Raw genomic sequence first — 15,297 nt, 5'->3', positions numbered from 1 at the left:
ATACGAAACTTGTAGGAAAATGAGCGACAGTGGAAATATTAAATCAGGTTATCGGCTCAGAAAGTCTAATTCGCTCTTATATACAGATCCCAAGCTTTTAACTTTTATGAGTGTGCATGTAATGTGGGGCTGAGTGTGAATGGCTGGCAGGAAACTAGAAAGGGGTCTGTGTGGGGCAGGCACCGGGGGCTGCAAGAGAAGGAGCTAGGAGGGTAACAGAACTCATGTAATAGGAAGGCGGAAATGATTACATGGCACGGTGGGGAGGGGCAAGCAGGGAAGAAGGGTCCAAGTGGGGGCAGGTCGTGAAGGTGGGAAAGAGGAGCCTATGGGTAGGGAGGTTTAGCCAAAACTGGTTACATACATGGAAATGCCATGCAGTAGCCTTCTGATTAAGAAGAAAAATGAAGGACTGTGAGTATATTTAAATTTGATTTGTTTTCATTCTGGCATGAAAATAACGAAAAGAAATTCTTTAAAAAAAAATTGTAATCACTCCGTATGGTGTGTATTTGCTTGCTTGAGCGTGCGTGTGTGCATGTGTGTGTGTGCGTGTGTGTGTGTGTCCCTGCAAAGGCGTGTTGGGGGCAGTGGGTAGAGCACATGTGTCACAAAGCATGTGGAGTTGAGGGGACAACATGTAGGAGTACACCCGTCTCAGGAATCAAACTCAGGGTGTTAGGCTTGGTGGCAAAGAACTTTCACCCACTGAACTATCTCTTTGGCCCAAAACGTTTTTAATAATTTAAAAGCGACCTGTGCTGTTACTGTTTGGTTTGGATATATCTCATTACGTTTTTGCTTATAAAACAGAAAAGCTAAGAAGCTAGCTGATCACAGGGCTCAGGTAAATTCTGACATCTAGCGTTCTGAGATTCTACTCACTCCTCTTTCCAGTTAGCGACCTCCCCGCCACCAATAGTCCCTCAGCTTGGGGTCCTTAGCCAGCTCACATCTATCTGCGCCTGTCCCTGACGTTCCTGTGTGCTTTCAGCACCCAATAAGAGAGCTTTACCTCCGTAACTTCTTCACTAGAAGAGCTCCATTAATTTTAACTGTCTCTTTTCTTGTCCCGGGGGGTACTCCATAGAATAAAGACGCTAGTGTAATGGGTGTGGAGCAGGGCAGTACCTGAAGGGTTGTAATGACATATTATGTCCAGGAGGGGGCAGCAGAGGGCTGCTGTCCTGGAAGCGGTCCAGGGATTCTGGAGAACCCCAGGCAATTCAGAAGGGGGAGACTGGGTGTTCATTTTATTTCATTGTAGATGTTTACCGTTGTGTGGTCTAGAAACAAAATCAGTCTTCGTCAACCTGTGTGAGCTCAGGCTTTGTCAGAAGAGCCTTCCATGGGACTAGACACAAGCCTGCCAATGCCAACATGCTAGTCCTAAATGTTTTCTCTATAGCGTTAGGTAGTAGATGTTCTAGACTTGGAGAGTCACATGGCCTGTGTCACAGCTACTCTGGCATTTATAGCATGAAAGCACAGGCATATGTAATATACGAATGAACATGGCTATAATACACTCCACTTCTCGCCAGTCTGTAAGCTTTCCTCAAGGATACTAATGACAGACAGAAAGACTTCTGGCTGTAGTTGTTGTTTGGTTGGTTGGTTTTGTTTTTTTGTTTTTTTTTTTTTCAGACAGGGTCTCACTATGTGGCTTTGGTTGTCCTAGAATTAACTCTGTAGACCAGACTTCCTGCCTCTGCCTCCTGAGTGCTGGGATTAAAGGCCTGCACCACTATACCCTGCTTAGGCCTTTTGACCCCAGGATATGGAGACCAGTGGTCCCCAGCTTATTTTACCTCTACCTTGAATCCTAAGCTAAATCACATGTTAGCGATTTATATTTCTCTATATGTTGATAGTCAAAAGCACAAATTTTAAAGGATGACAACACCAAATATAAGCAGAATATTTAATATTTGCTTCCTAAGTCGGAACTGATGTTTGGAGACCACCAGCTTCTTTACTACCCATGATCCAAGGACTAGAAACCATGGTCTAGAACCCGCATTGTAGCCACATTTTAGCATTTAGCTTTCGGCTACATCTGAATAAGTGCCCTGATGGAGTCAGGAGACAAGTGAGTCCCTGCTCTGAACTATATGACACTTAGGAACGAGTGAGCTCTTGAACTGTGCTTTGTCTACGGTGATGAATGTGGTTGTGCCTCGTCGGGGAAATGCACAGAGCAGTCAGGTGGCTGGGGACCACAGACTGTGTGTACAGTGCATTCCACCAGGCTCCCCGGGTCTGTACAAAAACAGCTTTCAGCAGTGAAGAGGGCTGACCCACGACGTCCCAGCTGCTCAAACTTTACTTACCCAGCCAAGCCTCCAAAAAACAGGTTGTGCCCAGTACTGAAATGCGTTTTAGCCCTGGCTCTTTCCCCTGCTTTACTTTTACCCATTTTACCTTCTACACTGATCTTTACACACAATCTGATGCTTACTCGTTGATGTTCAACCCAAATGATCTCAGAAACCGCACCCATGCTAGGCGGTGTTCCTCATCATCCCATCCCCTCACAGCTGTTTCCCATGGTCCCTTCTGCTCAAGTGACTTCCTCACTGGGAGTTCTGGGCTGTATCCATGCAAGGGTTCCCTCTATTTCTCACGACATCCCTATTTTGAGCAGAGTTTGGGTGCCAATCTAATGTGACACAGTCACAGGGATTGAGGGTGAAGTAGACGGCTGGGCTGTTAGCCCATGAAGCAAGGTCAGAGGTCAGGCTACACGTCTGCATTTCAGAAATACTCAGAAGACATCCCCTGATATATTTCTTTTTCAGAGAATTGCTGTTTTAGCACCAAATTCATCTGAGGAAGGCAAGATGAAATTATATTCATTTTTTTCTGTTCAAGAATGTAAGGAGTTTACTATTATTATAAAATTCATTTAATTTTTTATGGTTGAATGTTTTGCTTGTATGTACTTCTACTGTGTAAAGGCCTGGTAGCCAGAGAGCTTAGAAGAGGGCAGGCAGCAAATCCCCTGGAGCTAGGATGGTTGTGAGTCATCCAGTCGGGCAGGGAATTGAACCCTGATCCTCTGCAAGAGCAAGGAGTGCTTTAAACCACTGAGCCATCACTTCAGTCCCAGAATGTAGGAATTAAAAGCCTTTTAAACAATGTTTCTGAATTGGGTGTTGGGGACTCATGCCTATAATTCCAGCCCTCAGGAAGTTCAGGCAGGAAGACCCTTCACAACCACACTAGACTCCACAGTAAAATCCTGTCTCAATAATAGATTATCTAGGATTTCGTTTTTTATAATGAAGGAGATTTGAGATGAGTTCACTTGAAAACTATCCTAAGCAAAAGAAAGAACTGACAGAGTATTCTAACAAACTCAACCCAAGGTCAGTACCCGTGTTTGGTGGGATGCTCAACATCAGTGAGCACAGTCCTTTCCCTCCTTTTGGTGACCAGTCTCTGAGGAGCCCCCTTATTTTGATGTCACTAGCTACTACAAGGCAGCAGGAAGTTCTACATTACCGAATTCACCAGAGTACTGTTTACGACGAAGTTCAGATGGTGTTTCCTCCAGCATAAGAACACGCAGCCGTTCAATGCTGCCCAGCAGCCAGGCACTAATGGACTCGATCCTCTTATCCCTGTATTGTAGTTTCTCTATTAGAGTCTTAATTTCTTGCAAGGTGTCTTCTCCAGTGCTCACCAGTTCCTTAAAGGAATGGCATTTAGGGGTGAGTGTGAATATAATTACAACAAAATAACATTCTGAGTGGTTTCTTTCCAAAATGATGTTATGTATGAAAAACTGGCATTAGTCACACGAAGTGACTTTTAGAACTATGCAGAGGCTATATTCTAAGCAGCCTGCCTGATTCATTCCCTACGTAGAGGAGGAGGGGAAGGGAGGTGCTGAACACCTGGTAAATACAGAGTGAGTCGGAGCTGTCAGCACAGGCTCACAAACAGATGTATCGTATTTAAACTTGCAAAGACAAAGACCAAATGAGAACAGAAGGAAAGAAAAGGAGGAGGGAGGGAAGGTGTGAGAGAAGGAGGGAAGGAAGGAGGGAGGGAAAAAAGGAGGAAGAGAGGGAGGGAGAGACTGATCATGTTGGCTGACTGGTAGTGTGAGAAGATAACTTTTGAAAGGATTAAGATTTCATAGTGACATTTAACACAATGGATGTGATGCTGACCCTACCCTGTCAACCTTCCGTAGTCTCACAATTCTGTCCACATGTGCATGAGTACAAACCAGTACATGCACATGTGAACATGCACACATGCACACACGCACACATACATACATTTAATGGCAGGTGAACTCCTTTGGAAACACGATACACAGAAGAATTCAAGAAGAATCCTCACCTTAATATTGATCTGAAATTGTGCCAGGAAATCTGAATAGTGTTCTGAAACATTTAAAACACAATGGTTACAAAAACAATCAACGTTTTAATAATTAAAAGTTTAAAAATATTTTTATCTATATGTTTCTACTTCCAGAATGATGGAGGGGTGAAAGGGCAAAAGGGCAAGAAGAAGGAAAAGAGAGGAGGAGAAGGAGGAGGAGGAGGAGGAGAAGGTGGAGGAGAAGGAGAAGGAAGAGGAGGAGGAGGAGGAGGAGAAGGATGAGGAGGAGGAGGAGGAGGAGAAGGAGAAGGAGGAGGAGGAGGAGAAGGAAGAGGAGGAGGAGAAGAAGGAGGAAGAGGAGGAGGAGGAGAAGGTGGAGGAGAAGGAGAAGGAAGAGGAGGAGGAGGAGGAGGAGAAGGAAGAGGAGGAGGAGGAGGAGGAGAAGGAGGAGGAGGAGGAGAAGAAGGAGGAGGAGGAGGAGAAGAAGGAGGAAGAGGAGGAGAAGAAGGAGGAGGAGGAGGAGAAGGAGGAGGAGGAGGAGGAGGAAGAGGAGGAGGAGGAGGAGGAGGAGAAGGAGGAGGAGGAAGAGGAGAAGGAAGAGAAGGAGGAGGAAGAGGAGGAGAAGGAAGAGAAGGAGGAGGAGGAAGAGGAGAAGGAAGAGAAGGAGGAGGAGGAGGAGAAGGAGGAGGAGGAGGAGGAGGAGGAGAAGGAGGAGGAAGAAGAAGAGGAGAAGGAGAAGGAGGAGGAGGAGGAGGAGAAGGAGGAGGAAGAAGAAGAGGAGAAGGAGAAGGAGGAGGAGGAGGAGGAGGAGGAGGAGGAGGAGGAGGAGGAGGAGGAGGAGGAGGAGAAACTCTGCCTCTACTTGACCTAAGTCAAGCCTCAGACTGAAAGAAAACTAAGTTGCAGAATATATAAAGCCTTTAGCTCAATGATAAGAACACCCAAAGCACAAGGTAATGAGTGGAAAACTTGAGTAGACAGGTAGCAGATCGCAATGTCTCTGCTGCACCTGCTCGCCTCTTGCATCGTGGTGCTGACCTCCTCCTTTGTTCTTTACCCTGAGACTCGTGTGGGACTGATATGCTGACTTCCAAGGCTAGGACACGACAATGCCACGAGAGGCCACTCAGTTCTCCTGTGACACTTTCCTTGGAACCCAGCAGTGATGTGTGGAGACCGTGAGAAGGTGTCCTGACCGGGAGTTTCCCCCAGGCACATTGAGAGCCACCTCAACTTTGAGCTTAGGTACAGGTCTTTAGATGGTTTCAGCCCCCAGATGCTGAGTGTCCAGAGAACAACAGGTGGGTCTTCTCCAAACTCTGATCACGTCACCAGTTAAATAAATTCTTTGCCTCAAGCTGCTAACCTTGTGATATTTGTTGGGTATTATTTGTTTTTTAATTTATTTTTTTATTTATGTGTGTAAGTATCTATGTATGAGTGGAAATCACAATGTGTTCAGGAGCTCAAGAAGGCCAGGAGAGGGCATTAGATCCCTTGCAGATGGTGTCACAGCCAACATGAGTACTAGGAACTGAACTCCAGTTGTCTGAAAGAGCAGAAAGTGCTCTTTGATATTTATTATGCCAAAATAGTTCATTGGTTCAAGGTAGTTCAAGAAAAGATGATTTTAAGACAGCCGAGAACCACAGGAACTAATAACCATCGCAGGGAAAGGCAGATCAAAACCACAATGCCATACCATTCTATGCTTGCGTAAATTCTAAAAATTAATGTTTATAGCATCCTCAAATTTTTAAGTGTTGGTGAGGAGATAGGGCAACAGAGTCTCTTTCACATCACTAGTTGGATGAGAAATTTGAGTAACAATGTTGGCACGCTAGCAGTTTCTTTAAAAAGCACTCAGACAATAACCATGCAGCCCAGTCATTCCATTCCTAAGTACCACAAAAGAAATACTAAGTAAAATAATCCAGAAAAATGCTTCCAAACAAATGTCACTAGTTGCTTCAGTTATGATAAATGAAGAAGGCAAGTGCCCCTCAGCTGGTGTGGCAGTGTGAATGTCAGTGGCCCCATGAGCTCACAGAGAGTGAGTGGCACTATTAGGAGCTGTGGCTTTGTTGGAGGAAGTGTGTCACTGTGGGGGCGGGCTTTGAGGTCTCATATTGTGTTCAAGCCACACCCAGTGTCTCAGACCACTTCCTGTTGCCTGTGGGTCAAGATGTAAGGACTCTCCGCTCCTCCAGCACCATGACCACCTGAACACCACCATGCTTCCTGCCATGATGATAATGGACTAAACCTCTGAGCTGTAAGGAGCCACCCCAGTTAAATGTTTCTTTTCTAAGAGTTGCCGTGACATTGGTGTCTCTTCACCAGAGACGATGCATAGCCGTTACTGCGGCAGTGCACCAGCAGGCGGCGCTGTGGCTCCCGAAAGCGTGTGGCTTGTTAATTGTGGTTGTTTTGAGACCACAATAGTTTAAAACTCTAGTCCAGGCTGGCATGAAACTTACTATGTAGCCTAGGCTGGTCTTTAACTCGCATCAATTCCTGTTTCAGCCTAAGTGTTGGATTACAGATGTGAGTTCTCCCACCATACACGTGCACATCGGGCTTCACGAGCGAATTTTTAAAATATGCTTTGCAGAGGCAAAGAAGCCAAGAGCAGAGGGGTGCATACTACGTCATCTCTTTTTGTTAATTGTTAGTGTTAGATGGCAGGTTGGTGGCGTCCAGAGCCTGGAGGTGGGTGGAAGATCAGCTGGAAGGGACAGGTGGCAGCAACCACTTTTGTAACTGGAATAAATGCCTGGCAGAAAGGACTTAAGGAAGGAGGCTATTTAGGCCTATGGTTTCAGAGGACTTCATTCACTGTGGCACAGGGGAGCAGCAGGCGGTGCTGATGGGGCTATGTGGTGGAGATTCCATGTTTCTTGGTAGCCCGGGAAACAGAGGATACAGGCCGGACTCAGGGACGGTTATAACCTTTAAAGGCCTGTTCCCGAAGATGTGCTTCCATTAGCCAGGCCTCACCCCCTAGAGGCCCCACAACCTTCTGCATGGCTCCACGAACTCAAAACAGGAGCCTGGGAAGGACATTTCATATTTAAACTGTGACAAGATATATGGTCACGAACACGGTCTACACTTTGCTGTGGTGGCAGGGGCAGCCAGGGCTCATTTATTCCTCAAAATTGTCAAATTTTTAAATGGATGCAAATGAATAAAAAACTGATTTAAATAAGAGCGAAGCTGAGTGGGGCACGACTTACTGTGCTGAGCTATCAGTTGCCAAGACAGGTCCCCTGAGTCCTGCACGGTGGTTTGCTGCTTTTCTCTGTATGTCTCGGTTTGATTCTTCAGGTAGGCAAGATGCTGAGAACGAAAGGCACACGACAGCCATCAGCGCCTGCTCACTGCACAGAGTACAATATTCATGCCGTCATTCATCAAACGTGTTGACGCTTCACCATGCCACCGACTGTTCCACTGTGTCTCCCTCCATTCACCGGAGAAGACAAAGGGTCCTGCTTTCTTACCGGTTCAGCAACCAAAGGAATAAACATGGTGCTCTAATAAGGCTGGACAAAGGAAGAAGATAAAAGAACTTCTGCCCTAGTTCTTCATATCCACAAGAAAAATGTTCCTTGCACAAAATAGAGCAATCGAAAATTCTCATCCTTTTAGTAAATGTTAAATATTTTCTCTATAGGAGGAGAGACTAGCCGGATGCTTCAGGATAAAATTCCTCTCAAGTTTGTGTCAAAGGCTAGCTGCCCGATGCTGAGTTGAGTATCTGAGGGTTGCTGAGAACCAAAGTTTTCAGAGTACACACATCTTTCTGAAAAACATTAGTCCTTAAGCTGTTTTCGCTCTACCGGATGAAGCATGTGATTGTTGGGATAATTTTCGACATTTAACAGACAGACATAAATTGCACAGAGCCGTGAAGAGATTTCCATAATGTCATCGGGCTAGTCAGTGGCCAGGCTACTTCCATTACCAGGCTCTACTGAAGGAATGGTTTTTTTATTCTTCTCTATTGGTTAACAATTCTTATAACAAGACCCAAACAAAAATCGGAGGATTTTCTCATCTAAAAGGTACATATTGAGCTGGGTAGTCGTGGCGCACGCCTTTAATCCCAGCACTCAGGAGGCAGAGGCAGGTGGATCTCTGTGAGGTCAGTGCCAGCCTGGTCTATAAGAGCTAGTTCCAGGACAGGCTCCAAAGCAACACAGAGAAACCCTGTCTCAAAAAAAAAAAAGGTACAAAATGTACTACCCGACTTTTGAAATTATTATGCACACTGAAAAGGATCAAGTCTCAGACTCTTGGGACATTGATGAAGACCCTGACTTGGAGGTTATCACAGTTTAGTGGGGGAAATGTTTACAAAGAAACAACATTCACCCTGTGAGACACTTGATGTAGCATGTCCGTCTAAACGTTCAACTGCAGATACTAAGGATAGTGTCCTCAGTGAGTGACAGACTCTAACTCACATCTCACAGACAAAGGAATCGTATATAAATCTCTGTTATGACTGTCTTGTAACATTATGAAATATAGAAATTATGTAATATTCTTGTATTATAAAAAAGGCTGTTGGAATCAATAGTTCTGAGCACTAAAATCTGAATTTAATAGATTTAATTATTAAACGTACCATTCTAAAATTAAAATGAGTAAATATTAAGTATAAACAGGCAAGCCTTACTCTTTTGAGATATAAGCCCAAAAATTAGTGGTAAATAAATTGAGACTGTAACTTTAGGGGTTAAATGAACAGACTTATTTGCTCTTGAGTTATCAGTTGATATGGTACAGACACCTTAATTTTTAGTTAGGCAAGGAAAGCTAGAACATGAATTTTACAAATGAAGGTATCTGAGTGCCCAACAACACGGGTGTTTCTTTAGTTGTCAAAGATTTCTGTAAAGAATTCCTTCATCTCTTTCCCATACTATGCTTTCTGTGCTGTTTAATAAATATTGAGCTCTTTGTAAAGGTCAGACACAGCCACAAAGCAGACAGAAACACAACAGACAGGCACTGGGGATTTACCAGGCACACACAATAGCCTGGCTAAAAACAGGCTTCAGACAGTCGGAAGACATGGGGAGAAAAGTGGAGATTCCAAAACTGGGCTTGCTCTTGGTCAGACTGATCTAAGAGGAAGTCTGTGTATATTCGTTTCTTAGTGTGGCACGGACACAGAGTGAGTGTCAGGGCTGTCACTCATTGCTGGTGGGAGGGGCATTCAGGGCTTTGCCCTCTGGGAGCCTGGCACTCTTCAGGACGACAGAAGATGTACCTCCTTTGCAGTTTTAGTTAGGATCTATACCCCATGGAACTATTTCTGTCTATCAAGATAATATGACTTGAATGGGCTTAGGAACAGGTAACAGCCCAAAGAAATTCTCCAAACCCCCAATAATAGTACTGTTGAAATAAATACTAGTCATATGGAGGAATACTATGCAGAATACAGAAGAATGAATTATACTCAGTGAGGATGAACCTCAGAGGTAGGAGACTGAGCAAAATCGTGTACGCAGCATCGCCCTTTGCTGTGGGACAATGGTCTTTTATCCTGTCACTTGTATTATTTTTAATAAAATGCTTATTGGCCAATAGCCAGGCAGGAAGTATAGGCAGGGCAACAGCGACCAGGCAGGAAGAGGAGGTGGGGCAATGAGAATTCTGGGAAGAAGGAAGTTTCAGTCTGCAGTTGTCACCCAGACAGAGAGGAAGCCAGACACAGAGCAAGCAAGATGTGACTGCTTCGCCAAAAAAGGTACCAAGCCACGTGGCTAACAGACAAGAATTATGGGCTAATATAAGTTATAAGAGTTAACAAGAAGCCTGAGATACTAGGCCAAGCAGTTTATAATTAATGTAGACCTCTGTGTGATTTCTTTGGAACTTAACAACTGCGGGAACCGGGCAGGACAGAAACCTCACTCAACAGCCCTTCACATGTAATGTTTGAATCCAGGCAAAACCAATCTCTGGTGTTGGAAGTTGGTGGTATTCTTGTGGGGAGAGGTGAGAGTGACTTGGGGGGGGGGTGGAGGTGGTGGAAGACTGCAACCTTCTAAAGTTTGTTACGTGCGTTATTCTTGTCTTTTCTCACGTGAGGACCGCTGGTCCAGGCAATCAATCCAGGGAAAGTGAAGTGCTGTTGAACTTACTTCTCTTAATTTTTTGTTTTCCAGGATGAGAAGAGTTGCCTTCTGGTCATTTACATAGACTTCATTTTCTAAGTTCTTTAGAATTTCAAAATGTTCTTTGGTTTTTTTACTTTCAATCTCTCGTAAATGTTTTAATTCTATTTTCAAACTGTCCTGCCCAAACATAAAAGACATCGTTATCTCCTAGGGGTCAAAGGGCAGGGCACCAGCCTTAGTCTGCCTAGGTCACCTGGTTCTGCACTCATCCCTGAGCCGTCTTTTAGCAAAAGCTGCTTCCTAAAAACTTGTTTCTGGATTCTGGTAAGGTGGCGCATGATCCTGAAGTGAAGTACCCTAGATACTAACAAAGTTTCACAAAACAGGACAAGCTTCGAAACCGGCCAAAGTGGGGAGCCGGGAGAAAAATGCACTGACATTTTAAAGGAAGACGGAATGTTCTAGAAGGAGGTGATATTTATTCTATGAATATGTATTTACCTGTTTATATTTCTACTGTTCGTTTTTGAGACAAGGTGTCAAGTATCCCAGGCTGGCTTCAGGACTCACTGTGTAGCCGAGGATAACCCTGAACTGTGCATATTCCTGTCTCTACCTCCCGAATGTTAGCATTACAATTGTGATCCACCATAACCAGTCTACATAGTGTTGAGAACTGAACTCGGGGCCTTACACATTTCAGACAAGTACTCTTCCAACAGATCTATAGTATCAACCCCAATTCTTTAAAAACATCATTTACTGAATATTTTTTCTTACTGAATTCTCTATGCAGTTCTTAATTATTATAGCATCATAAACCTCATGGTCTTTATCCGTCATATTACTCACTAGGAACATCTTATTAGAAAAAAGTGTGTATGTGAGTGTGTGTGTGTGTGTGTGTGCATGTGTGTGCGTGTACATTACACTTGCTTATAATGTTCTTGTCCATATTTCTTCTTACCCACAGCATATCAAAAATCATGTTTGATATACAGATATTCAAAGAATAGGATAATTTCATGTTTAATTGACCAACTCCACATAAAAAATTATAATGAAACTATAGATTGTGTATTTTGAAAGATAGTAAACATTTCTTTGCTCCTGTTCTATCTCCCACAATCTCTGCGTATTCCGCCTCAAAGAGTGCAGTCTGATCCCCATCCTATAAACGAGAACACCTAAGTCTCCTCACAGGTCCATATTTTTTTCTCTCATTATACTTGAGCTGGTTCCAGATGCCCTCACCTTCTTAATCATGTGTTAATCTGACGGAATTGAGAACCGTAATACATAGAAGATGTGTGAAACTCACTTCTGGCCAATTCTTTGAGGGCGTTTCAGAGATGATTAGATCATGAACAAAATTAGTGCATTGAGCGATTCAAATTTTGTACAGAGTATTTGGAGGCTTGGGTGGAGGAAATGGATTTCTGGGCCTATGCTTTTGTAGCTTGATCCCAGTTCCTTCTTCCTAATATTCTTCTCTGCCCCCTGGTGGCCTTGAGGTGAAAAGCTTTTCTCAGCCAAGACCTTCGTGCTGAAAGCTCAGAAACAAGAGGAGCCAGCCTATCAGGGACCTCTGAGATCAAATAAACCTTCCCTCCATTAAGTTGGTTTTCTCAGGTGCAAAACTTCCCTCCATGTGTAGATAATGAATACAATTTTAAACACCGATGTTGGTAGAATAACTTAAATAAGTCAGATTCAGAAAAACTGAGTAAATAGTATCATTCGTACATGCCAGTATTTCAAATTAAAGGAGGAAGAGAGGCAGGGTGGGTGGTAGCATCCTTTTATCCCGGCACTCTGGAGACTAGGGCAGGAGATTCACTAGTTTAAGTTGAAGACTGCCTACACAGGAAAACCCTGCTCAGAAAACCAGAGCCTGGGGATGTAGCTCCGGTGGTACAGAACTTGTCTACCATCTAAAGGCCTGGAATTCAATTTCTGACACTGCAAACAGCACAACACAGAAAGCCAAGACAGACGAACCACAGCCATTATTTACCGTGTTGTCCAAGTATCTGATGATATCTTTCTTAAAGCGGAAAATGTAGTTGCTCAATAAATTCTCCTCTTGCTCCTTCGCTGTTTAAAGAGAGGGAGAGAGAGAAAATAACTGTCCGCGAAGTAATTTGGTTTAAAAAAAAACGTATCTCAGTGTAAGAATGCACAGGCTTAACAATCACACTGTGGTAAGCTCTAAGCACATTTACCCCTGGGTCTGGTTCCTCGGGATCCACCCCGTGATCTGTCAGTTTCTTTTGGTTTGGTTTGTTTACGTATGTGTGAGAGAACCAGCGGCGCACACATGTTTGTGCTTACAGGCGTGTGGAGGCATCCGGGCCGAGTTTCTGGGGTTGGAGCAACTCCTGGCTTATTTCATAGGCGCTGTGACCTGAACTCCGATCCTCACGACTGCGTACCAAGTGCCCTTAACCACTGAGCCTTCTCTCCAGTCCCTCAACCACATTTAAAAAATAATCCCAGGGGGAGGGCAGAGGCAGGGAGGGGAGCAGAGAAAAATGTAGAGCTCAATAAAAATCAATATAAAAACAATAAAAAGAATCCCTTTAGTTGTGCCTTCTGCTTAGCTCAATTTTCTTAATTTATATGCTAAGAAGGCTGTGATTCTTTTCAGTCTTAGCACAACGTCGGGAAATTTGGTGTATTTATTGCTGTCTACATATATTCTCTATCCCTACCCACATCTAGGTTTCTTCCCTTCAACCTCCCCATAAAGTTATAGTTTTTGTTTCAACCAAGTTTCGCTCTTTAGGTCATCACAACAGTGTAAGGAAGGGATTAGTCACTAGCAAGCCAAATGACATAATGCTTCATGTCAATGGCATGAATGTGAACCAAAATCTGCACCGCAATTGCAAGGTATGTTTAATCACTACCCAGCTACTTTACAGGAAGGTGTCCATCCATTCTCAGTATCTGTTTTGGGGTTTAAATAGCTAGGTTTCCTCAGTGGAATAATCACGGGGTGGAGCAATGTAGTATGGGGAAATAAATTTTTTTCTTTTTTAAATTTAGATTTATTTTTTTTTAATTTTGTGTATGTCTGTGTATGTGTTTGTATTCACTGTGACCAGAGGCATTGGTTCCCTCTGGAGCTGGAATTACAGGCCATTGTGAGTCACCTGATGTAAGTCATGCGACGTGGGTGCTGAGAATCAAACTGGGACCTTTTAGAGAGTAATCCATGCTCTTAAACATGACATTGGTTCTCCAGCCTGGGCAAATCTCAGAAGGCAATTTCAGGGGAGGAATTCCAGTCACTGTGGGGTATTATGTCTAGCCCTACTTGATAAAGATAAAAGTTCTTCACTACTTTTCCATGACTTGGTATCTTCCCGATGACTTTTTTTTTTTTTTATAGAAATCAGCTTTTTATCCTAAAATGGGCCCAACTGGCTGGCTACACTCTGCTAACCAGGCAGGGGAACGGGATACCACCACAACACGACATGCCATTTGCCCTCAGCCATATTAAATGCTCCGTTTGGAACCCTTGTCCCATTTCTTTGCTCGCATTAAGGGAAAGTAGTTTCTCAGCTACAACTCAGAGGAAGGGCTTCACCTGGGGGCCCAACTGCTGCATTAGCTACCATTTCTATTGCTGTATCTCCACAGCCCTGAGATACAGCAATACTACCATCAGCCTTCTAGAGAGAGAGCTTTGGGGCTTTATGATGTCCTTTTCCATGGGCTCTTCTGCTCATATTCCCCTTTCTTCTGTCACCTCTACCCGGTCACTCTTTCCCCAAATCTGATGACGCTTATTATCCGACAACAGGTAAACAGAAGGTCAACAGATGAGGGCTATCTCCTTGCTGGTGCCTCCTTTCTTGTCAAACTGCAACTTTGCAGGCATGCTTTTCCACACGCTGGTGTCGGGCTTCGGGAGAGTGCTGAGATGGATGTACATGTCAGGCACTGTGTTTCACTGCCCTCCTCGCCTGGTGTGGGAACTGCGCCTGTGCCGTCCATCCAACAGGCACTAAGTGCTTCACCCTTCCATTCCTTCTTCCTTGCTGCTGTCTTCTCCTTCCCATCTTTCCTTTGTAAGAGATTCAGAGCGTGTGAAGTGTTGCCTATCTTTCTCTTTACAGTGTTTTCTTCACTCTCTGCTTTGTACTAAGAGGAGAACTTGGAAAGACGGGGGAGAATGAAGTTTCTACGAACCCGATTAAAGCATCAAGTGAAAGCCTACATGAATTGATCGAATGAAAATCTGATAAGAAATAGAAAATCAACTCAGATGGAAGAAGACAAGAGTGACTGCTCAGGCTCCTACTATTATATCTATATAGTCCTGACATTTTAAATTCTTGGAAGTAATTGCTATTCATTTTTAAGTATTTATTTCCTTCACAGTTTATCTTATTGATACAGGCTGTGCTAATCCACATCTTTACAGTTATCTGCTAGCAGTTCACTCCCTCTCCTACCCCAGAAGATTGTTATTTTATCATTTCCATCCCTGTCCTTCTTTTAGTTTGGGATCTGGCCTTCTGATTCCCATGGCTCTGTCATCATTTAGAATACACGACATCTGGAAGTGGAAGCTGCTTAAAGACCTGTTCAGAGTACCTGGACAATGCCCTCCACTTCCGGATGAAGGCAAGAGTCAAACATTCTGGACCTTAGGTGCAGGGTTAGGTGACCAAACCTAATTTTTGTGGTGGAAACAATTGTTTTTTATTTGAACACACATGGCCTAATTTTTGTGGTGGAAACAATTGTTTTTTATTTGAACACACATAGCTATATGCACACATTGTGTTAATATGTTATG

The 15,297-nt window shown here is 43.8% G+C and overlaps 1 protein-coding gene across 1 annotated transcript in view; it reads right to left on the bottom strand.

Annotated features, from left to right (window-relative positions):
- Window positions 1-15,297, bottom strand: part of Ccdc175 (coiled-coil domain containing 175) — a 56,052-nt gene that overhangs the window by 2,401 nt on the left and 38,354 nt on the right. The window contains 5 exon segments of the mRNA XM_042055410.1: window positions 3,508-3,694; window positions 4,357-4,400; window positions 7,581-7,683; window positions 10,506-10,658; window positions 12,499-12,578. Of these exon segments, the coding sequence (XP_041911344.1) occupies window positions 3,508-3,694; window positions 4,357-4,400; window positions 7,581-7,683; window positions 10,506-10,658; window positions 12,499-12,578 (567 nt within the window).

The sequence above is a fragment of the Arvicola amphibius genome, chromosome 7, assembly GCF_903992535.2.
Source record: "Arvicola amphibius chromosome 7, mArvAmp1.2, whole genome shotgun sequence".
NCBI lineage: Eukaryota > Metazoa > Chordata > Mammalia > Rodentia > Cricetidae > Arvicola > Arvicola amphibius.
Note: the sequence above shows the minus strand (reverse complement) of the source record. Positions and strands in the feature narration are given on the sequence as shown.